Source organism: Schizosaccharomyces pombe, assembly GCF_000002945.2.
Source record: "Schizosaccharomyces pombe strain 972h- genome assembly, chromosome: I".
In the NCBI taxonomy this organism is placed as follows: domain Eukaryota; kingdom Fungi; phylum Ascomycota; class Schizosaccharomycetes; order Schizosaccharomycetales; family Schizosaccharomycetaceae; genus Schizosaccharomyces; species Schizosaccharomyces pombe.
The window spans coordinates 2869622-2890889 of NC_003424.3; the positions used below are offsets into that span (position 1 = coordinate 2869622).

Consider the following 21268-nt stretch of genomic DNA (forward strand, 5'->3'; position numbering starts at 1 on the left):
CAACATTATGGTAACTTAATTAAGTAAACTTTAATAAAATGAAAATAAATTTATTTCTCTCTGAATAATTTCTGGGTAAATAGAGAGCGTATTAAAATAAGTATAAGAACCAAGTTTACTCAGCTCAATAGATAAGTAAAAAAATAACTGTAAAATAAAACAAATAGCTAATAAAACAAAGTAAATTTAGCAAGTAAAATTGGAAAAAAAAGTTGAGAACCCTATTCCACCATTTGCATTCTTTATGCACGGTCGGTTTAAAAACAAGCTGATCGTGCAAGCATAGATAACGTACAGCCAGGCTATAGAGAAAACAAATAATTATAAAATAGAAAGCCTAAAAGAAGAGGCAAGTGATTGGTAAATCCATTGACCTATTTCCATTTAGACTTTTAGTTTGCTGATTGATAGATAAGCTCCTTTTGCGAAATAAAAGGAGGAACAAATGAGAATTAATAAGAGTTAAAAATGCTAAAGAATTATATTTCATGATGCGAATTAAAAGTAGCCGGCCTCATTCCACTCGAGAAGCAAAGACAAAGCCTTGTCAACGGAATCAACGACTACACTGACACCATCCAATGTGCAACCATGTAGCCAGGTATTATGATAGTTAGTAATTTTTCCCATTTGGGAGTTTTCAACGACGATATGAGGAATACCCATTAAAGTGCTAAGGATGTGAGCATGGAGACGATCAGTAATGACGACGCGAGCAGAGGCAAGGAATTCCGCACCAGCTTCGTAACGAGCTTGGCCTCTATCATCAAAGGAAGAATCGGGATTTTGAGCAACAGGAGGATCCCACAAGAGCCAATCCTCAACGCTGTAGGTCAAGTTAGCGGCATTCAAAGTATCGCGATAATAGTCTTCAGCACCATGTTGCTGACCACCCTCGTGATCGAGACGAGCAAGAATCAACACATCATGAGTGATGGGAGTAGCCTCGCGAATCTCAGGGATGGGGCCCATGAAGAAGACGATATCGGGGGTAAGAAGAACTTCATTATGCTTGCCAAAAGCATCAACGGCAAAACCATAGCTTTGCCTATCACGAGTGACCAAAGTGATATTAGGATTTTCGGCATACAAAATAGAGGCCTGTTCGAGAAGTTGTTGTTCATTATACCAGACAGATTGAGGGAAGGATATGGTGGTGAAGGAAGGGAAATCTCGCACGACAAGTTCACGTAAATGCTGATGGTCAGGATATAAATCGCCAAAGTTACCACCGCCGTGGAAAGCAAGTGCGAACTCATCTCTGGGGATATCAGAGATGATCGACTTCAACTCAGAAGCAGAGTAGTCAGCCTCTTGAGCAGTAATGTAGACAACCTCAATATTCAAAGCATCCAAAAGCTTTTTCTCAGCAACATAGATTGCACTATCACCCTTGTTGGGGTGGTCAGGAAACCCAATGAGCGCAACCTTCTTGATGCCTGCAAAGTAATGCTTGTAATAAGTGAAGAGTAAGTTGGATTGCAGAGTGATGGTGGATTCACAGGAAGCACTATTTCTGGGTGATTTGGTGAAAAGGGGCTTTTTCTTGTCAACCGAAGTAGACGAGGAAGGAGAAGTTAGACTACTAGGGTTCTTCAAAGTTTGCAAGTCGGTGCGTGTCACGCCGTAGATAAACAGCGTGCAAGACACGGCAGCAAGGAGAAAAAGCCACACGGACTTTCGAATATTAATGTTTGCGAACATTTTGAGTTGAGAAAAAAAAAGAAAGGAAGAAAAACGATAGAATAAAAGAACGACACACGTCTATCGTCGTAAAAATTTTTAATGACAGGAGAAATTAAATTCGATAATCCCGGAACAATAATTAGCGAGGTGTGAGTATTAAGTTGGATAGGATAATGATTATCAAACTAAATTTAGAAAAAAAAAAATTAGCATTTGATCGACAAAAAATTTCAATGTAGTCAAATTACACCAAATAATAACACTTACCAATTATTTAACCAAGTGTATTATAAATTAGGAGAAGGAATCTTCGCAGCACCGTTTGGTGTAGTGTTTGGTTAAAGGCAACCTCTAAATGCTAGGACGCAAAGGGTAATTTCGAATACCGTGTGCTATCACCAAACTTTTCAATTCGTAAAGCCGAGCTAGTATGACTCTAGAAGTAATTTACACCACACTTTCTTCTTTTACTGGTGGCCGGGCTTCAATTTTGACATTTTTATTTCACGTTACAGCTTACATCTAATTGCGATTTTCCGAGGCGTTTGCGTTTCCGATGATCAGATCTGATAGAAGGTGAAAAACTTTCCATCCCAACGATAATAGAGGAGGTTAACGCACATAGACTCTTTACGTTATATTCTCATATCAAATATGAAATTTTTTATGAGAATATGTAAAGTCTTTGCTCCTTTCTCAATGTTTACAAAAATAATTTTATCGAGAGATTTTTCAATAAATTACCTGGATAGAATATTCATTGTTAGGTGCACCCCGGAAGGCTTTTGCCGAAAACTCCGCCTCAAGTTATACGCCCCGTCATCTTTTAAACTCAGACAATGTCCACTCCGACCATAAAGTTTGCTGTTTACATGTCAGCTAAGAAAATGGTAGGAGCGCCTTTGTTGGGCTCGTAAGTGTCAATTGTAAACAATGACCAGACAATAAACAAAGAAAGAGTCTCTTTTACAATCATAAGTACGTGCCTGAATGCTTTGTTTTCTCTACTGTGTTGGGTACTTGTTTACAATTTGGCATGGCAGGTTGAGCTTGCAATTTGCAGGGGTTAAAGCAAACCATGCCTGCGTACAAAGGTGGTAGGCATATCAACCTGTGTTGGGATACGGTGAGGAGCACAGTAGTGGGAAGGAGAAAAATTCTCAAAGCAAAATCATGCCCTGAGTATGAAAATTGCTGAGAAAGTTGTTGTTGTTTGATTTTGGAGATATGGTAGACGCAAATTACGCTTGCTATTACTAGAATTAACTAGCCTGTACTTATTGAATGATCAAGATTACTTTGACACTTTGTGTTTACAACATGTTTGTTAGCTTTTTTGCTACTAAATTAATTTGGCTAAAAACAAAATGTTCCACTTTGAAATCTTTTCCCTCGATACTTATTTATTTGTTGATCACTCTTGTTTACATCCGTATTTCCTACATACACTTTAATTCCCTTCCCGCATAATCTATGCAAACAAAAAAAAAATTATTTATTCATTCTAATCCGCGTTCTGCGGCACCCATTGTAATAAAATCATAATCAACATTATACCAAATCATCATGGGTATCTTTTCAAGGCATGACTAAACTATTTAGAGTATCCATATACCATACATATTTCCTTAAACAAACAAACATTTTATATGCAAAATTGACATAAACTTGATTTCTTTTTCTCTTGCAAACTTGGAAATCACCGTCCCAAAAAAATAAAACACCTACTTGGCTTCAGTGATGGCCTTGGTAAGCTCATAGGTCTTGACGGCATCCAAAAAGTCGGAATGGATAAGGTTCTTGTCACCCTTACCTTCAGCAGCATCCAAGAAGATCTTGAACTCACTGTAGTATGGGTCATCATTGGGGTATTTGTAAACCTTTTCTTCGTCCGAATCAGGAGAGCGAACATACAAGACGGGCTCTTCATAAAGATCAACGATACGAAGGTAGTAACCATCAGCCTGAACTTCAATGCAAGTATCATACTTGGCACCTTGAAGAGTAATGTTGTGAGTAAAAGCACCAACACCACCGTCCTTGTACTTCCATGAGGCAGCGGTAAAGCGGGGAATACGCTCCTCTGGAGGAATTGTCTTCTCATCAACTGGCATAGCATTTAATTTGCCGCTAGGGTCATCCCACTCAACACGGTTGACCTTGATACTATCAATCTCAACATCACCACCAAAGTAGCGAGAGAGATCACAAAAGTGGGTACCTTGCTCGACGACTGGACCACCAGACTCAGACATGATCCACCAGAACTTCTTCGAGTTGTGAATGTAGGCAGAGTTGTACTTGGCTACAGTACTGACAACCTTCAAGTTCTTTTCCTTGATTATCTCCTTGGCCTTTTGAACTGTCTTCAAATAACGAAGCATGTAGCCGACAGAGATAACGGATTCAGAGGGCAAACGACGGGCGACAGCAAAAGCATCCTCGACGGGAGCGGCAGAAATTGGTTTTTCGATGAAAAGAGAGGCATCAGGGAATCGCTTGAGGATGGCCAATTCCAAATCGGCTCCCTTTTGGGTAGAGCCATGGGTCTCAGGAGGAATGCCAATAATGTAGGCATCGGGCTTCTCCTCGGGGTGGCTGTCTAAGTATTCGAGGTATTCATCGGCAGAATAAAATTCACGAGTGTTGGCATAAGAAGAGGCGTACTCAGTCTCAGCCTTTTGCTTAAGGACACGTTCGTGGGAACTCTTGTGAGGGGACAAGAGAGCAACAACTTGTAAACGATGACCAAGAACGAGTTCAAGCTTTTGGGAATTATTCCAAGGACCCTCAGCAGTACCAAAATTAATACCACCGCATCCAAAGATAGCGCACTTAAAAGGAGGGCCAGTGGGTTCGGGAGCGGATTGTGGAAGATGGGAAGAAATTTCGTCCTTGACGTTTTGGTAGGTTTTGTAAGCTTCGTCTTTAATGTTTTGCATCATGATATAGAAATTTTAGAATAGAGAAGTTTTGTTTCGTTGAAGAAAATGGAGAGTTGAAAAAAAAAAGATTAAAATATTTGTAAATGTGAAAAATCGTAATCGTCAAAAATATACAATCAAACGCAGCCTTTTAAATTGTAGCAAAAAAAAAGCTTTTAATAAAAGGACGAGACAAATTGTAAGTCGTATATAAATATATAAAAAAGAGAAAATCTAGCAAAAATACAATAAATAAATTGTAGTGGGATTTGCCAAGTTTTTAAAAGAGAAAAGTGTTTTTTTTTGTTACACTGTAAATAGAATAGAATTCACAAGCTGGAGAAAAGTGGTTTGAAGAAGAGGAAAAGCACCTCTATTTATAATATTTGAAGAAGTCATTCATTTCATTTGTTTCAACAATTTTACATATTCATTTGTTTACGTATGTTGGAATTTGGTAGCCGGTATAGCATCATTAGCGGTATTTGAAGGCAGCGTCATGGCTGTTTTAATTACATTGTATGACAAAATTTGCTTTACGAGGTGTTCTAACCGATAATCGAGTGAGCGTTCTGATATTTCCTGGATGGAAAAAAATTTTCGCATGTTTACAACAAATACATCACTGGCTTTTGATATGATATCATGTAACAAGTAAACTTCGATAAGGTGCAGCTTAGAGGTGATTTCGTTAAGTTGTAGCAATAGGGTAAGGATTGTAAGAAGAAAATATTAGGGAGAAAGAGAGAAGGAGACAAAAAATAGAATTAGAGATTGAGAATTTTGAAAAGAATCTTGTTATGTTAGTCGTCAAAAACAAAAGAGTAAAAGAAATCAAAGAATAGTGGTAGACAGGAAAGACGTTTGGAAATTGCTGCGAGTAGTTCAACGACAATATCGACTTTGCAAATAGACTCTATTAGAGTTGCTTGGAGTGTAAATTCATTTTTGTTGGTAGGGTCACCCTTGATTATCTTTTCTTTCGATCGCTACTTAACGAATCATGATGGTTCGTTGCTGTAGAAATTTAATGTACTGTCTTTCTATGCAAATCATCGAAAAACTCGACAAATGCGAAGAATCGTGATTTCCAAAAACTAAACTAAAAAACCAAAACAATGCGACATTTCGAAAACTGCGACAATTCATGAAATTGGTATCAAAAAATCAAAAATCGACATTTTTATGAGGTATAGATTGTTATTACTATTTCTATTTATTTTTTCTCCTTCTTTATTTATTAATTCTATTTATTTTTTTTTCTCCTTCTTTTTTTATTATTATTTATATTTCTTTTTTCTCTATTCTCTGCTAAACTTAGCGTATCCTTGCCAATGGCTTATAATGATTTACGCAGCCTTAAATGGATCAGTAACCTTCCTTATTCTTTGCTTCCTCTCGACTCGGTTCCTATACTGTTCCTTTACTTAACCTTCGTTCCTTTTTTCCATATCACTTCATCGCACCTCTCAATGCATGATATCAGGATGACGCCATTTGATGATAGAACACAGGGCCAAAGGGGATAGGAGCAAAAATATTCATTTCATCATTTAGCTCTCATCTTCGGCTTTTACTCGTACCTAAAAGCCAATGAATGAAAGAAAGGAAAGGCTAGCTTTCAACCTAAAAGTCAAATAATTATTTCTTGCTCCAATGGGTTCTCCCTCTTTAACAAAAACGATTAACGCATCTCTATCGCTTCATTCCATAACACAGCCCATTACGTTACTAAAAACAATGCATTACGTGTTGCAGCTTACAATACTTCCTTCCGCTATGCAACATTACGCAACATTACGCAACTTTACACATCCGGCCTGCTCTGTAAACAAACAAGCCGAACAGGGTAAAGAACAACAACAATATGCAATGAAATCCCAGTTTCAGTTTCGCAGTGGTATTTGTAGCAAAGTTCGTTCCGATGAGCTTGGTTTCAAAGGAAATTCACTACAATTGAATGATCTACCCAAGAATCCTTACTAATTCGTAGTCGACAAAAAAACTAAACGAGATTTTATGATTTTAGTAGACTTTTCTTTTCTCCTTTCTCTTTGCTTTTGTTTTCCCTTTTGTCTAAAAATTTTTTATAGTTCTTTTTCAACTTCAATGGCTGTCTACTAGTCTACAACATTCTCTTAGTGTGCGACCATAAACCATTGTGTTTGCTTCGTAGAAAGATGGGTGTAAAATCATAAATGATATTATATATGTAAATATACTATTTTCTTGCAGACGTGCGAAATAACCTTACTTGGAAAGTTCCCTAGAGCTTAACGTTGTTCATCCATATCGTGATTTTGCAATTGCCAACTTTGAAACTTTAGAAGGACAACGAAATCCTTTCGCATTCCTTATTTTTTTTCTTTGGCAATGGCTTGACGTTCCTTATTTCCTTTTGGTTTTACTTAGCTTAGCCTAGCCTAGCCTAGCCTAGCTTGACCAGCCTTTCCATCGTACAGACTAAAACATCTTTGTCCCCCACTTCGTCCTTGGATTCTTTCGCCCACCGCACTAGAACAGAAAAGCGGCATCCCACATAAACCAAGACCAAATTATCCCACTTCATTGGGGCCATTAATGAATTTGTCAAGACAAACCGTTGAGACCTCTTAATGACCCCCATTCGTTCTTTTTTCTTTTTTTTTTTGCTTCCGACTGTTCTTTCCCATCCCATCCCTATCATTCATCACCCCATCGCCATCCGGGCCCCCACTCGGACCCACTTTCCTTCCTTCCTTTGTTTCAAAGGCGAATTGCGTACCACAGTACATTTCGTTATTTTCAAAACTGTTCACTTTTGGCACTGACGTTTGGCGATAGCTAATTTGGGATTTTCCTAGCAAAATATCCCATTCATTCGCTTTTTTTTAGCCGTGTTTGGAAGAAAAGGGCGCAAAAAGATATGCCAATTTCTGCTTTTTGAGATCTAAATTTTTTATATTTCCACGGTTTGTTCCTCTTGTGATCTGGCTTGCTTCCCTTCTCTCTCTTCCTTGCCTTGCCTTACTAGAAGGTTCCCGCTAATTCCATCATCGAATCGCTCACCTTCATCTTTTGCACATACCCCTCTTCCTTGTCATTCCCCACGTTTCTGCGTTTACCGCATCGTTCGCCGAATTTTCTATTTCTTTCAGCGAATACTCTCGTCGTTACACAGTGCATGAATGTAAATGATCTCATGCACAATTGCTCTTTCAAACTTGCCCTTTACCAACCACTCCATTCCCAAGTTTTTGGATATTCAGCACTGGTTATAGACGCACTTGTTTAAGTAATCGGTTTACATGGGGAGAATTTTAATAGCACATTTGTTTCTTCCTTCCTCAGTTGGATTCTCCTTCGATACAGTCCCGCACGATGAAGTTGGATCCAAGTTTATGCAAAAGGAAGAGTCGAAGGATTGGATTGCCGATACCCCTTTAGATGAGAGTGCCATCGTATCGGAAGAGGAATCAGACGATGACTCTTTGCTCTCAGACCTCCCCGAGGAGATTGACTCGACGAATGCACAAAGTAATATTGCGACCCCTTCTCCCGGTACAGTAGCTGCGGCGATCAGCGGGATTCAACCTCCTCCTAAAACGCCTTCGTCGGACTCCCCGTCGTTGGAGAATTCGTTGTCAAACCTCAATGACTTGTTCAAGTCGAGAGGCCGCCATATGGCTTTTTCCAAAAATGACGGCACCAATCTCTCTCTCCCTCCTTCTCGTCACCAGTCTCCTCCTCCCTCTAGTGTCCTTGCGTCGCAACGCCATCACCGTCGCCATGACAGTGAATTAGAAGAGTTTGCTCGTCGTGCCTCTCGCTCTTTATCCTTTAGTATGAATGGAACACCCCAGCGACGTATGACTTTTGACGCAGAAGCTTGGAAAAACGTTATCTTTAAAATCAAACCCAGCTCCTTTGGTAACGCAAGTTTTTACAATGCCATCAGTGCTGCCACCCGTTCCAAGCAATTCGACGACCATCTTTTTGTCGGTACCTGCGGCATCCCCACCGACTCTCTTCCCGATTCCCTGAAAGAACGTATTTCTCACGACTACATAACTGAACACAGCAGTCTTGTTGTCTATCCCACTGATACCGATTTTGTGGGTCACTACAATCATTACTGCAAGAATATCCTTTGGCCCACCTTCCACTACCAAATCCCCGACAATCCAAAGTCTAAGGCATACGAGGATCATTCCTGGGCTAATTATGTTAAAGTCAACAAAGCATTTGCTGATACCATTGTTGATAACTACGAACAGGACGATATGATTTGGATTAATGACTATCATTTACTGTTAGTTCCTGAAATGGTCCGTGAACGTCTTCCTCGCGCAAAGATCGGCTTTTTCTTGCACATTCCCTTTCCTTCCTCAGAAGTCTTCCGTTGTCTGGCGACGCGTCAAGAAATTTTGAAGGGCATGCTCGGTGCAAACATTTTGGGCTTCCAGATTCCCGAATTTGCTTATCATTTTCTTCAGACCTGTTCTCGACTAGTCAACATTGACATTCGCAAGAATGGCGTCGTCTCTTTTGAAAACCGCCAGATAGATGTGATTGCCCTTCCGATCTCCATCGACCCAGGATTCATCGATCGCTGCCTTGCCAGTCCACCAGTGGAGCATTGGGCCAAGGTATTGCAGGATCGATTCAGAGGTAAACATATTATCCTTTCTCACGACAAGCTTGACCCCATTCGTGGTTTGCGCTCCAAGTTAATTTCTTTTGAGCGATTTTTACAAAAGTACCCCGAGTATCGTGAAAACACCATTTTACTTCAGGTTGCCCCCGAATCCCTACAGGACAGTGAGCATCTTCCTCACATCTCCGACATTGTCACCCGAATAAACTCTGCCTATTCCAACATTGCCTCTCGTCACGTGCCCGTTATTTTGCTGAGACAGAAACTTGGTTATGCACAGTTTTTGGCTTTAATGATGATATCCGATGCCTTAATTGACAATTCCTTACGTGAGGGAATTAGCTTGACTAGCCATCAATTTATTTATGTGCAGCGCAAGAGACACAGGCCATTAATTCTTAGTGAATTCGTTGGCAGCGCCTCTATCTTGAATGACAATGCCATTATTGTCAACCCATGGGATTACAGCAAAACAGCAGAGGCTTTCCGCACTGCATTAACCATGTCTGAAGAAGAGTGCCAAAAACGCAACAAGGCAATGTGTAATTTGATTCTCCGTCACGATGCTGCTTCTTGGGCAGTTACTTTCCAGAGTTTGATTAAGGAATCTTGGAAGGAACAAATCGATATGCAACGGATTCCAGCATTCACCGCACAACTTATCAAGGAGCCCTATCAAAATGCACAAAAGCGCTTGATTTTACTTTATTTTGAAGGAACCATTTCCACTTGGGGTTCTCAATACCATAACGTTATGACGAGTTTGCAACGTACTATCAATTTGCTGAACATGTTGACGTCTGATCCTAAAAACACTGTTTACGTTTTCAGTGCGCTTAGCTGTCAGGAGCTGGAGCAACTATTTCAACGTGTTCCAAAGTTGGGTATCGTTGCCGAAAATGGTTGCTTTGTTAGATCGCCTCCTAAAGGTGATGCAACAATGCCAGTTTCCAAGAAGGAAATTGCCGAGTTGTGGAAAAATAAGGTATTAGGCACCGATTTAACTTGGATGAAGACGGTTTCTGAAATTTTCGAGTACTATGCCGAGCGTACTACCGGTGCATATGTGGAGAATAAAGATGCCACAGTTATTTTGCACCTTCGTGAAGCTGAAGATGATGAGGCAGCCATGTGGGCAGCCAAAGAATGCTGTGAATCTGTTAACAACTTCAATGTTCCCTGTAGCGCTACTATTCAAAATGATATGGTCGTTTGCCGATCCAACAAAGTATCCAAACGCCTTGCTGCTGAGGATATATACTCGGCTAATGGTGGAGATTATGACTTTATTTTTGCAGCTAGTAACGACCCTGATGATGATACAGTCTTTTCATGGATGAAAAATTTCAAGCAAAGTAAGAAAGAAGTTGTACCATTTACATTCTCTGTTTGTGTCTCTGAACATGGTAATTCTACCAATGCCGATGCTGAAAGTTCTGGTGTATTTGGGTTCTTGCAAGCGCTTGAGAAAGTTTACTCCGCTTAAATTATAATGGTCTGCAATTTATGAGCAGTTTACGTGTTATTTTTTTTTGGTTTTATGTATTGATTTTACAAAACACCGTGATTTGTGAAATCCTGATGACGATAGTTGTTGATGCTTCTTATGTAAGATAAAATTTGGAAATGTTACATCTATTCTCAGCTTTTGTTTGATAGAAAACGTTAGTTGAAGCATAAAGGTAGATAAATGAATAAATAAATAAGTCATGTTTACAAAGGATTGGTCGATAAGTATTTGAGATGCCATATCAACGTAGTAGTTAACTAATATTATGATCTATTTATTGATATAGAAAGGTTCCGCCGTGTGAATAGTTACCGCTGCATGTTATTTCATTGAATCACGTACATGGGTAATTTATATAACGCGAAATATTGTTTTTAGTAGCTGCAGACAAGTAAATAGTTTCCTTAGTCAAAGTTTAAAAGTAAAGCAGGAAAGGTGATCACCAGATGCATTTAAGTTAGTGAAAAAGATACTATAAAGGTAGAAATTGTTAATACATGAAGCAAAAAAAATTAAGGGTTTGAATAATCCATTTAAGCGAGATTGTTTTCACCTTAATAAAACCATTAAGGGATAAAAATAAATAAAGTTACAAAAAGGCTTTTTAAATCTTCATTAAAATACTAAAGCGAAATAACTAGGTATCATCCTGCTATATCTCTTTTTGTTTAGGTATATTTGCAAAGTATCAATAAGAAAAAAAAAAAAAAGATTGGAAAGCAAATGATTAGACGGTAAATTCAATACGATCACAGACGTATCCTTGATGGTTGGCCTTGTTTAATTGAATGAGTTCAAGAAAACAGGCCTTTCCCCAACTGGCTTGACCGATTGAAGAAATCGTCTCAATGGGGTCGGAAGTAGAGTAGTCAGAGCAAATACTCTTTGCATAAATGACAGGCATATAGGGATGTTCGATGACATTAAAAGGATCAGAAGTATCGGCCAAGTCATAAGCAGCATTTTGCAATTCTTCCAAGCCGGGAGTTTTCTCTACCTGAATATATACACGTTTGTAGAAGGAATCCCCAATAGCGACTTTGCCGAACTTTATGTTCAAAGGAGACTTGCGCTTGGAAGCGATATATTGCAAAACACTCTTAAACGATTGATTTGGTTTCAGCTTGATACCACGAGCTAAAGTAATGTGAGGAGCGGTAGGTAACTGCATTTCTTCAAAGTCGACTTTGTGACACACAGCCCAGTCGACAAACGTTCGATATCTCAACTCAATATCAGAGGAAATGGCAGGTACGAGCCAAACACAATAACAATGGTCTTCGGAAGAAACTTCAGCAAAACCATGACTTGTAGTCCTATCGGTCAAAGGCTGGGTCCTGAAAAATTGGGGCATGATGAAGGAGAAAGCTAGATTTCCTAATTACAAGGGGCTGGAAAAAATAAAGAGTAAAAAAAATTTAAAAGGTTGTCAGCAGTGAAAATTGTATGCAACGCTATAATGGTGTTGAAAAGAGGAAAAATAAATATAAAATACGTATAAATCCTTCGCCAATTTATTTCAACAAATATGTAGTCAATATTTTGCGTATTTTTTTTAATACCACACTATTCTTCTTTATTAGTAAATGAAACTCCAAAAAAAATTTTCACATACAGTTAAATTTCTGTTTCAAGAGTAAAACCGATATTTCCTTGTTCGCTTCGAAACCTGTCAATGCGCTTTTTTCGATTGCAAGGACAGAACACTAAAAAATATAAAATACACTCAAGCAAAGAATGTATTTAACACTTGATTTATTTTCCAAATTGCTTGTATAAGAAATAGAACTTGATTAATATTGTTGAACAGTGAGTTGGTTCGTTGGTCTGCTTATAACAGCTGGTGCTTTCACCACACTATGATGTCATCGTAGCGATGCGATAAATAGAAACAGCACACAGGTCACTTTCTCGTCCGAGGTTTAGCGCTCATTTGGCCGTGTGCGGAAGCATGTGCGGGTCTCTAAATTCACGCTTTATAAATGGTAAGATGGCGCAAAAAACTGTGTATTCCATTTAACAGCATATTTGGGTAAACCTATAAGTGCCTGATATACATATTGCGCATTTTATGAATAAATTTTATACAGTGAAGTGCAATGCATTGCAGAATCATTTGTTAGATATGCGGTATGCTTGATCTGATATGACGAGTGGATTTGCTGTGTTTTGTAGTCAATAAACAAACAACTAAACCTTTTCAAAAAATAAAATAAAATTGCAAGACTAAAAAGAAGCACTATAATGAGGCCCCTTTATTTTTATGTTTCGGAATTACCTCCTTTTACTTCCTCTTAAAACCGCAAATAAGTATATGCGTTTTTCTACTCATAAAGATTTTTACCTTTTATATCTTTTAATCGTGTAGAAATTTGTTATTTATTTTTATTAACCTTTTGTACTTCATTTCATATCATTTTATTTATTTCTTTATTTGTTTTTTTAATTGAGATGTAATAATTATAAATTTCGGGAATTGGTCAAACTATTTTTTTTCATACATTATCTGGAAAATAGAAAAAAAAGCGTATTGAAATCGATTCATTTATGTTGAGTATCTTGAATTTATTGGTTCAAGATTTTAACAATCAACTAACAGATCGCATATTTCATTAAATAACCGTGTAGGTTTTTTATCCTTCGCCCTTAAATACGCTCGTTTATTTAATATCATTATTAAAATTCTATTTTTGTATAATTTCTAATGGTCCTCCTTCATAGAAGAAACTCAAGAATATATGTTTGCAAATATACTTCTATAAATAAATAATAGACAAAGTAAACGATGTCCTCTTTACCTTTAATTTTATGTTCTTTGCTCCTTTGCACTTGGTTTGTTCCAAGATGAACGAGAGGATCGTTTTCTTCCTTGCCCGGTTCGGGATGCCTTTGAGACATTTCTTTTTCCAATTACTTTGGTGGGACTGTCAGCATCATAGTCAATCAAAAATTCATCAAAATCAATTCGATCACGCAAGATGGATAAAGCTACTAGTTCAATCTTGTACACATTTAAACCAGTAGCACTCATATTCCGTCCTTCTTGATCGTTGTCAGGTTGAGCAAGTATAATTGTGTCCTTCTCTTGAGCCCTTTTAATATCACCAACAATCTATTTAAATCATTAGCCTATCATAACTAGATATTCTCCATCTTTCACTTACCTCAGCTCCAGATGTTTCCAAAATTGAGTAAAGTCCGTGTATAGAATCCCCTACCATCGAATCTCGAATTGCCTTTGTAATGTATAGTCTTTTCCCATTGAAACACGTTCTTCTGTGGATATCGTCCAAACGAAATCCCCACTTGGCTTCTGCTTCCTCGTCTTTATATTTGTAGCTACGAAAATCTAAAACTTTACCTGATTTTATACAGTCTGTCAAGTATTGAGAAGAGACAAGTGGTATACCTAGAGAAGTCGCCAGTAAAAACTTATGTGTCCTCCGAAGTGGAGGTGAACCAAGGATGACAAAGTCGGTTTCGTCTGTGACACTTTCTTGCACCCTTAGACCATTTCTCCTTATAAAACTTTTCATCGGTTTAGTTAGGTTGAAACTCGACGTTACCAGATTTGTGTGCTTGTTTTTATTTTCAACTGCCGAGGACTGCACATTCTTGTCAGGTTGATCCTCTAAAGATGATGAGGGGAAAGAATAATTAGTGGAAATTGGTGCCTCTTCTGCTTCTCTGTTACTTTCATCCTGGGATGTGGATTCCTTCTCTTTGAGAGCGATTTCCGGCGCACTTCTTTTACTTTCTTCATTTTCGTTGGAGGGGGTTAAATCTGGCCTAACCTCTGGATTTACTTCATCACTGTGAATGCTATTGTTCTTTATAGAGCTGTCCGATATGTTTTGCTGTGGATTCACATCCTTCTCAATTGGTGAGTTTATTTCAGCACTTTGCTTTCTATCAAATACCTCTGCTGGCTTCAAGGATGGGTCTCCACTCAATGATTGCGAGACAGAAGAAGGAGATTTTGTTTCTCCTTGTATATAAATTTGGTGTGATTCAATAAATGTTGACTCATCGTCGGTCTTATTCAACTGTTTTTGATCTTCAGAAACAACCTCCTCTTCAGTGTCAGAACTATGGTCGCCTTCCACATGTTGACCGTCCAATACCAATTTTTCGTCCAAATCATTCTCAGAGTTTTCAACTTTAAGAACAGGCTCAGCGGCAGATTGCGATTCTGGAATTCTCTCAGAAAAGAGTTCCTTTTCCAATTCTAAAGCACTTTTTTCTGAAGCGAATCGCGAAAGGGGAATGACCTGGTCAGATCCTTGCCTAATTAAAGAATTGTAATTTTGTTCCAAGTTACTTGAATAATCAATTTGATCTTCATTCGCATTGATCGCTTCAAATTTTTGTTGCTGCAAATTTGGCTTCTGCGGGGTATTAGGGACCTTGGAAAATAGGTTAGTGTCTTTTTGACAATAGTATAATGAGGGAATGCACATACAGTCATAACTCCCATTTTGGATCCTTCATTCACGTTTGCATTATCCTCCTCTAATTTTGAAAAAATTACAGGAGTATCGTTGATTCTTACTCTCTAAAAAAGTATATAATTAGCTTACTCAATTAATCAATAGAAAAAAGATAATACCGTTTCGTCAAAAACATAATAAAGAAGCTTTTTGTCGCTAGCAGATGGAAGCACCGTTGTATCGGCTATTTTAACTATAGCTCGAATATTTCGAATAAAAAGTTGATGTTCTATATTTAAGAATTCAACAAGAACATCATCTGTTTCCATTTCCTTCAGATGGGAACCATCAGTAGCTAGAAAACCCCCAGAATTTACCATCCTACACCTCTGATTTCCAAACTGTATCTCCATTTTACAAATCCTGCTATTGATCGTATAAAAATTTCAAGGAGGAATTAACAATTAATGTTTTGGTTACTGCGTGAAAAAGCTTAGCAACAACTCTGTGATTAATTCATCGAATGGTTAAGAAATGCGTGGTATAGTTACAAGGATAGTGTTGTCAACGCAAAAGTGTCTACCTTCTGTAAATTGTACTAGGAGATACTATTCAAAACAAAAGGATATTTCTATTGTTCGGCAACGATTGGGACGACCTGGAAATCATTTGAAAATTGGCATTGTAGGAATGCCCAACATTGGGAAATCCACCTTATTGTACGTTTGTTCAAGGGTTTAACTGATAAATTTGCTTCATTGATCGGTATTAACAATAAATATAGTCAAATTCTTACAAAGACAAACCTGGGAAATCCTGCTAACTGTACGTTGTCATATTTTAGTCAAGTATTAGTTTTGATTATAAGTGATATAATATTTTGTATTTCTGTTGTCTAACAAAACAAATTTATAAGACCCTTTCGCTACAATCGATCCCGTTCATGCAAAAGCCCCTGTACTTGATTCACAGTATGAATTGCTTTGTGAAATTTATCAGCCTAAAACGCGTATCCCAGCGCAATTAACTATTTATGATACTGCAGGGTTGACAAGGAATTCAAGCAAGGGAGAAGGTCTTGGAAATGCGTTTCTTTCAAACATTAGATCCGTCGATGCTTTGTTTCAATTGGTACGTGCATTTCCAGAGGCTCAAGTTCCTCATGTTGAAAAGTCAGTTGATCCAGTAAGAGATCTACAAATAATACAGGAAGAGCTATTGTTAAAAGACGCAGAGTTTTTAGAATCATATTTAAAAAAGGAGGGCCGCTCGCCCAAAACATGTGCAAAAGCTCTTGATACGGCACGAAGAGCATTAGAAGTAGTATTAGGAAAAGGCCGTCAAATATCTAAAGCTGAATGGAATGACGAGCAGATTCCCATTTTAAATTCTTTAAACTTACTCACTGCCAAACCGGTGGTGTATCTGGTAAATATGGATCAAGACGATTATCTTTCCGATGAACAAGAAGCATTAAAAGGAATCAAAGAATGGGTTGAGAAAAATAGTTTTGGTGATCAAGTGATACCTCTCTCAGTTCTGTTTGAAGAACAGCTATTCATGCTTACGCCTGAAGAGGCGGCGCAGGAATGCGCTAGTTTGGGCAAAAATTCTCAATTATCAGAAATTATTTGTGCGGGATATTCTGCACTTAATTTGATACATTATTTCACAGCTAGTGAAAAAATCGTTCAAGCTTGGACTATTGCCGACGGCTCTAAGGCGCCTGACGCGGCCGGTATAATACATTCAGATTTCAAGAAGAAGTTCGTTGCAGGAGAAGTTATAAAGTTTTCTGATTTCGAAAAGTACAAATCAGTAGATGCTTGTAAAAGCGTAGGAAAGTGCAAAACGAAAGGGAAAGATTATACTGTCGAACCCGGGGATATTATTTTCTGGAAAATTGCTCGTTAGTGATAATCTAAATTAAATTAAATTAATTATAGTAAGATTTCATTAATACCGTTTTCATAATGTTTCTTTTCAAGTGTTTATTAGTTATTTGTTTACAAAACTTTATACTTGTAGGATAGCTTTAATTACATTAAATTATTTAGTGCATCGGTGTATTTTGTTAAATTGGCCTCTAAACAGTAATGCCTACGTACTGTGTGTATGTAAACACATAATTCAACCTATTGCCATATTTCTTACATATTACCCTTTTTTTGGGTGTAATAGCAGTAGTCAGAATTCTGGGTTGTTTTATCTTTTCCTTTCATAAATAAAAAATGGATGGGAAACCGCAAGTTGAAGTGATAGTTAATGGACAAGTTGTTCCAAATTTGGATGATAGAGAGTATCGTCTTATTAAGTTGGAAAACGACCTCGAGGTTTTGCTAGTGAGAGATCCGGAAACAGATAATGCAAGTGCAGCTATTGACGTTCACATCGGCAGTCAAAGCAATCCACGAGAGTTGTTAGGATTGGCGCACTTTTGTGAGCATCTGTTGTTTATGGGGACTAAGAAGTATCCTGATGAAAATGAATACAGAAAATATCTCGAATCTCATAATGGAATTTCAAACGCCTATACAGCCTCTAATAATACAAATTATTACTTCGAAGTGTCTCATGATGCTCTATATGGTGCTTTAGATCGTTTTGCTCAATTTTTTATTGACCCTCTCTTCTTAGAAGAATGTAAAGATCGTGAAATTCGGGCTGTCGATTCTGAACATTGTAAAAACTTGCAATCAGACAGTTGGAGATTTTGGCGGTTGTACAGTGTTTTGTCTAATCCAAAAAGCGTGTTTTCGAAGTTTAACACGGGAAACATAGAGACGCTTGGTGATGTTCCAAAAGAGTTAGGTTTAGATGTTCGCCAAGAATTACTTAAATTTTATGATAAATATTATTCTGCCAATATTATGAAGCTTGTAATTATTGGACGCGAACCTCTTGATGTTTTGCAAGATTGGGCAGCTGAATTGTTTTCCCCCATAAAAAACAAAGCTGTCCCCATTCCCAAATTTCCAGATCCTCCCTATACAGATAATGAGGTACGCAAGATTTGTTATGTAAAGCCAGTAAAAAATTTACGACGTTTGGATATCGTTTTTCCAATTCCTGGTCAATATCATAAGTATAAATGCCGTCCAGCTGAATATGTATGTCATTTACTAGGCCATGAAGGAGAAGGCTCTTATTTAGCTTATTTAAAGAGCTTAGGGCTTGCAACCTCCCTTATAGCCTTTAATGTCTCAATCACCGAAGATGCAGACATCATTGTTGTTTCAACCTTTTTGACTGAGGAGGGTTTGACTGATTACCAGAGGGTTATTAAAATTTTATTTGAATATATAAGATTGCTCGACCAGACAAATGCTCACAAGTTTTTATTTGAAGAAACCCGTATCATGTCAGAGGCTCAATTTAAAACGAGACAAAAAACCCCTGCTTACCAGTATGCGCATGTTGTTGCTAGCAAGCTTCAACGAGAATATCCTCGTGATAAAGTCCTTTATTATTCCTCAGTACTCACTGAATTTGACCCTAAAGGTATTCAGGAGGTTGTTGAGAGTCTTCGTCCTAATAACTTTTTTGCCATTTTAGCTGCTCATTCAATTGAGAAAGGACTTGATAATAAAGAGAAGTTCTATGGCATAGATTACGGATTGGAGGATTTGGATTCTCAGTTTATAGACTCTTTGCTACATATTAAGACATCCAGTGAACTTTACTTGCCTTTGGCAAATGAATTCATTCCTTGGTCTTTAGAAGTTGAAAAGCAGCCAGTAACGACGAAACTGAAAGTGCCGAATTTGGTGCGAAATGACAAATTTGTAAGATTATGGCATAAAAAGGATGACACTTTTTGGGTACCTAAAGCTAACGTTTTCATAAATTTCATATCTCCAATCGCCAGGAGGTCTCCCAAAGTTTCTGTGTCGACGACACTTTACACGCGATTAATAGAAGATGCTCTAGGAGAATATTCTTATCCTGCTAGCTTAGCTGGTCTTTCCTTTTCACTTTCACCATCTACTCGTGGCATAATACTTTGTATTTCAGGGTTTACTGATAAATTACATGTACTTTTGGAAAAAGTAGTCGCAATGATGCGTGATCTCAAAGTTCATCCGCAAAGATTTGAAATATTAAAGAATCGCTTGGAACAAGAACTTAAAGATTATGATGCTTTGGAAGCATATCATCGTTCAAACCATGTACTCACATGGTTGAGCGAACCGCATTCGTGGTCAAATGCTGAGTTACGTGAAGCTATTAAAGATGTCCAGGTGGGCGATATGTCTGATTTTATTAGTGATTTATTAAAACAAAACTTTTTAGAATCTTTGGTACATGGAAACTATACCGAGGAAGATGCCAAAAATCTTATTGAATCCGCTCAAAAACTGATTGACCCAAAACCAGTCTTTGCATCCCAGTTGAGCCGTAAAAGGGCTATAATAGTTCCTGAAGGTGGTAATTATATTTACAAAACTGTGGTGCCAAACAAGGAAGAGAAAAATTCTGCTATTATGTATAATCTTCAAATCAGCCAGCTTGACGATGAAAGATCTGGAGCCCTAACTCGACTAGCACGGCAAATAATGAAGGAACCCACTTTCTCCATCTTGCGTACTAAAGAACAACTTGGTTATATTGTTTTTACTTTAGTTCGTCAAGTCACGCCTTTTATAAATTTGAATATTTTTGTGCAAAGTGAGAGAAGTAGTACATACTTAGAGTCCAGAATTCGTGCCTTGTTGGATCAATTCAAAAGCGAATTTTTAGAAATGTCCGACGAGGATTTCAGTAAGCACAAATCAAGCTTGATTAACTTTATGCTCGAAAAGCATACAAACTTAAAAGAGGAATCTTCTATGTATTGGTTACGTATTTGTGATGGATTTTATGACTTTACCAGATTGGAAAAGCAAGCAGAAATTGTGTCTACCATTACCAAGGATGAGTTTTACAGTTTCTTCATAAACAACATTCATTATGAAGGAGAAAATACTAAAAAAATATCTGTGCATGTTGTTTCTCAACGCTGTGAAGATGAAGTTTACGAAATTCCCAATGTTACTATCATTGAAAATGGCAACATGTTCAAGGAAAGCATGACATTGAGTAAAGCGGCTTTCCCACTTAAACCCTTTGATGAAATCGATAGGTCTTTATTATTTAATTAGTTTTTTTTCCCTAATCCGATTCTCAAATTTACTGATTTTATATTCTCATCTTAATTTCAGTTTTGCATTCTGGCACTGCGGTTTTTCTCGCTATCCAAACAAGTGTGACGAGACCTACTCTTCTGCTAGCTGCAAAGTCTCTTTTTCATAGATTTTGTAAGCAATAGTAAAACAATTGTTTTTTTTTATGATAAGATATTTATTTTAAAATGTCGTCTAAACTTCTTTCTATGAAAGTACGAAATTTAGTCAAATTTTTAAGAAAAATTTCTACTAACCTGTATTTTGTAGTTTATGCAACGCGCTCGAGGCATTGACCCGAAGCAAGCAGAAGAAGAGTTAAGCAAGAACATTGTTACAGATGAGCATTGGAGTCTTGCAGGAAAAGTTGATTTTTTACCCCAAAAGATGACTCGTAATGTAGAATATGAATCGGGTTATGGGGGTCTGATTGAAGAAAACGATCTTGAAAGTCATTCAAATGAACCTAATTTAGTACAAGGAAGAGCTAGCTTTGGATTATTTAATAAGGAACTAGGAGAGGAAAATGTGGATGAAAAAGATGTTTCTAAGAATGAAGAGGTTGATGTAAACGGTACTAAAATAACGGACACATCGGAGCTTACAGAAAGAGAACGTCGTAAACAAGAATTAGTGTCTAAAAAGGCGGAGGCATCCCGTAAAATGGAGGTGAAGGCCCCGGCAAAGGAATCCAAAAAGAGGAAAGTTAATGAGTTGTCTCAAGATGTCATTTCTCTACATTCCCCCAAAGAGTCCAATGCCCGAAAAACAAAGAAAAATAAAAACAAAAAGAAGAAAAAACGCAACTAAGAGTTGCTCATTTTTTTTTTCAATTTGACTGGACGTTCATTGTATGAATAAGGGATGTGAAGCATTTTTGGGTACTGTAAATATTAATTAAAATTTTCTGAATTATTATC

General features: G+C 37.6%; 9 protein-coding genes and 12 long non-coding RNA genes across 21 annotated transcripts; 8 read left to right on the forward strand and 13 right to left on the reverse strand.

Annotated features, from left to right (window-relative positions):
* Positions 1-22: 22 nt before the first annotated feature.
* On the reverse strand, positions 23-2026 carry pvg1 (Golgi pyruvyl transferase Pvg1). Its single transcript, NM_001356088.2, has 2 exons — positions 1954-2026; positions 23-1871 (listed from the first exon to the last, which is right to left on the reverse strand). The coding sequence occupies exon 2, from the start codon at positions 1702-1704 to the stop codon at positions 499-501; it is 1206 nt and encodes a 401-aa protein (NP_001342900.1). The 5' UTR covers positions 1705-1871; positions 1954-2026; the 3' UTR covers positions 23-498.
* Positions 2027-2515: 489 nt separating this feature from the next.
* Positions 2516-4687, forward strand: SPOM_SPNCRNA.857. The gene has a single exon (NR_151239.1). It is a non-coding gene; the product is annotated as a non-coding RNA (long non-coding RNA).
* On the reverse strand, positions 3157-4958 carry SPOM_SPACUNK4.17 (NAD-binding dehydrogenase family protein). The gene has a single exon (NM_001019387.3). The coding sequence runs from the start codon at positions 4629-4631 to the stop codon at positions 3411-3413; it is 1221 nt and encodes a 406-aa protein (NP_593960.2). The 5' UTR covers positions 4632-4958; the 3' UTR covers positions 3157-3410.
* A 471-nt stretch (positions 4959-5429) lies between these two features.
* On the reverse strand, positions 5430-5747 carry SPOM_SPNCRNA.3296. Its single transcript, NR_192663.1, has one exon. It is a non-coding gene; the product is annotated as a non-coding RNA (long non-coding RNA).
* Positions 5748-5899: 152 nt separating this feature from the next.
* SPOM_SPNCRNA.3297 lies at positions 5900-8036 on the reverse strand. The gene has a single exon (NR_192664.1). It is a non-coding gene; the product is annotated as a non-coding RNA (long non-coding RNA).
* mug153 lies at positions 5924-7866 on the forward strand. Its single transcript, NM_001019388.3, has one exon. It carries the CDS (start codon positions 6267-6269, stop codon positions 6594-6596), a length of 330 nt encoding a protein of 109 aa, NP_593961.1. The 5' UTR covers positions 5924-6266; the 3' UTR covers positions 6597-7866.
* Positions 7816-10969, forward strand: tps3 (alpha,alpha-trehalose-phosphate synthase). Its single transcript, NM_001019389.3, has one exon. It carries the CDS (start codon positions 7898-7900, stop codon positions 10730-10732), a length of 2835 nt encoding a protein of 944 aa, NP_593962.1. The 5' UTR covers positions 7816-7897; the 3' UTR covers positions 10733-10969.
* Positions 9050-9281, reverse strand: SPOM_SPNCRNA.3298. Its single transcript, NR_192665.1, has one exon. It is a non-coding gene; the product is annotated as a non-coding RNA (long non-coding RNA).
* A 36-nt stretch (positions 10970-11005) lies between the features above and the next one.
* SPOM_SPNCRNA.3299 lies at positions 11006-11238 on the reverse strand. The gene has a single exon (NR_192666.1). It is a non-coding gene; the product is annotated as a non-coding RNA (long non-coding RNA).
* A 103-nt stretch (positions 11239-11341) lies between these two features.
* SPOM_SPACUNK4.15 (2',3'-cyclic-nucleotide 3'-phosphodiesterase) lies at positions 11342-12560 on the reverse strand. Its single transcript, NM_001356089.2, has 2 exons — positions 12372-12560; positions 11342-12322 (listed from the first exon to the last, which is right to left on the reverse strand). Exon 2 carries the CDS (start codon positions 12108-12110, stop codon positions 11484-11486), a length of 627 nt encoding a protein of 208 aa, NP_001342742.1. The 5' UTR covers positions 12111-12322; positions 12372-12560; the 3' UTR covers positions 11342-11483.
* A 611-nt stretch (positions 12561-13171) lies between these two features.
* Positions 13172-15743, reverse strand: mdb1 (BRCT domain protein Mdb1). The gene is made up of 4 exons (NM_001019391.3): positions 15366-15743; positions 15219-15311; positions 13921-15162; positions 13172-13868 (listed from the first exon to the last, which is right to left on the reverse strand). The coding sequence occupies exons 1-4, from the start codon at positions 15597-15599 to the stop codon at positions 13563-13565; spliced, it is 1875 nt and encodes a 624-aa protein (NP_593964.2). The 5' UTR covers positions 15600-15743; the 3' UTR covers positions 13172-13562.
* SPOM_SPNCRNA.3300 lies at positions 14000-14641 on the forward strand. The gene has a single exon (NR_192667.1). It is a non-coding gene; the product is annotated as a non-coding RNA (long non-coding RNA).
* SPOM_SPNCRNA.3301 lies at positions 15147-15446 on the forward strand. Its single transcript, NR_192668.1, has one exon. It is a non-coding gene; the product is annotated as a non-coding RNA (long non-coding RNA).
* On the forward strand, positions 15555-17161 carry SPOM_SPACUNK4.13C (NTPase Ylf2). Its single transcript, NM_001019392.3, has 3 exons — positions 15555-15905; positions 15971-16011; positions 16103-17161. Exons 1-3 carry the CDS (start codon positions 15721-15723, stop codon positions 17098-17100), a joined length of 1224 nt encoding a protein of 407 aa, NP_593965.1. The 5' UTR covers positions 15555-15720; the 3' UTR covers positions 17101-17161.
* Positions 16049-17171, reverse strand: prl56. Its single transcript, NR_150929.1, is given in 2 exon segments — positions 16049-17162; positions 17170-17171. It is a non-coding gene; the product is annotated as a non-coding RNA (long non-coding RNA).
* A 101-nt stretch (positions 17172-17272) lies between these two features.
* Positions 17273-18018, reverse strand: SPOM_SPNCRNA.3302. Its single transcript, NR_192669.1, has one exon. It is a non-coding gene; the product is annotated as a non-coding RNA (long non-coding RNA).
* Positions 17319-20474, forward strand: iph1 (metallopeptidase). The gene has a single exon (NM_001019393.3). The coding sequence runs from the start codon at positions 17418-17420 to the stop codon at positions 20325-20327; it is 2910 nt and encodes a 969-aa protein (NP_593966.1). The 5' UTR covers positions 17319-17417; the 3' UTR covers positions 20328-20474.
* Positions 18613-19267, reverse strand: SPOM_SPNCRNA.3303. Its single transcript, NR_192670.1, has one exon. It is a non-coding gene; the product is annotated as a non-coding RNA (long non-coding RNA).
* Positions 19387-19935, reverse strand: SPOM_SPNCRNA.3304. The gene has a single exon (NR_192671.1). It is a non-coding gene; the product is annotated as a non-coding RNA (long non-coding RNA).
* On the forward strand, positions 20455-21266 carry mpp6 (nuclear exosome-associated RNA binding protein Mpp6). Its single transcript, NM_001019394.3, has 2 exons — positions 20455-20563; positions 20619-21266. The coding sequence occupies exons 1-2, from the start codon at positions 20537-20539 to the stop codon at positions 21156-21158; spliced, it is 567 nt and encodes a 188-aa protein (NP_593967.1). The 5' UTR covers positions 20455-20536; the 3' UTR covers positions 21159-21266.
* Positions 20600-21141, reverse strand: SPOM_SPNCRNA.3305. The gene has a single exon (NR_192672.1). It is a non-coding gene; the product is annotated as a non-coding RNA (long non-coding RNA).
* Positions 21267-21268: the final 2 nt, after the last annotated feature.

Bases quoted from the DNA above. Each gene is read 5' to 3' on its own strand.
- pvg1 (NM_001356088.2), bottom strand. From the start codon at position 1,704: ATGTTCGCAAACATTAATATTCGAAAGTCCGTGTGGCTTTTTCTCCTT.
- SPOM_SPACUNK4.17 (NM_001019387.3), bottom strand. From the start codon at position 4,631: ATGATGCAAAACATTAAAGACGAAGCTTACAAAACCTACCAAAACGTC.
- mug153 (NM_001019388.3), top strand. From the start codon at position 6,267: ATGGGTTCTCCCTCTTTAACAAAAACGATTAACGCATCTCTATCGCTT.
- tps3 (NM_001019389.3), top strand. From the start codon at position 7,898: ATGGGGAGAATTTTAATAGCACATTTGTTTCTTCCTTCCTCAGTTGGA.
- SPOM_SPACUNK4.15 (NM_001356089.2), bottom strand. From the start codon at position 12,110: ATGCCCCAATTTTTCAGGACCCAGCCTTTGACCGATAGGACTACAAGT.
- mdb1 (NM_001019391.3), bottom strand. From the start codon at position 15,599: ATGGAGATACAGTTTGGAAATCAGAGGTGTAGGATGGTAAATTCTGGG. The intron at 15,312-15,365 runs GTATTATCTTTT...ATACTTTTTTAG, and splicing joins ATTATGTTTTTGACGAAACG to AGAGTAAGAATCAACGATAC. The intron at 13,869-13,920 runs GTAAGTGAAAGA...TGATTTAAATAG, and splicing joins TGGAAACATCTGGAGCTGAG to ATTGTTGGTGATATTAAAAG.
- SPOM_SPACUNK4.13C (NM_001019392.3), top strand. From the start codon at position 15,721: ATGCGTGGTATAGTTACAAGGATAGTGTTGTCAACGCAAAAGTGTCTA. The intron at 15,906-15,970 runs GTACGTTTGTTC...CAATAAATATAG, and splicing joins ATTGGGAAATCCACCTTATT to TCAAATTCTTACAAAGACAA. The intron at 16,012-16,102 runs GTACGTTGTCAT...CAAATTTATAAG, and splicing joins CCTGGGAAATCCTGCTAACT to ACCCTTTCGCTACAATCGAT.
- iph1 (NM_001019393.3), top strand. From the start codon at position 17,418: ATGGATGGGAAACCGCAAGTTGAAGTGATAGTTAATGGACAAGTTGTT.
- mpp6 (NM_001019394.3), top strand. From the start codon at position 20,537: ATGTCGTCTAAACTTCTTTCTATGAAA. The intron at 20,564-20,618 runs GTACGAAATTTA...TGTATTTTGTAG, and splicing joins CTAAACTTCTTTCTATGAAA to TTTATGCAACGCGCTCGAGG.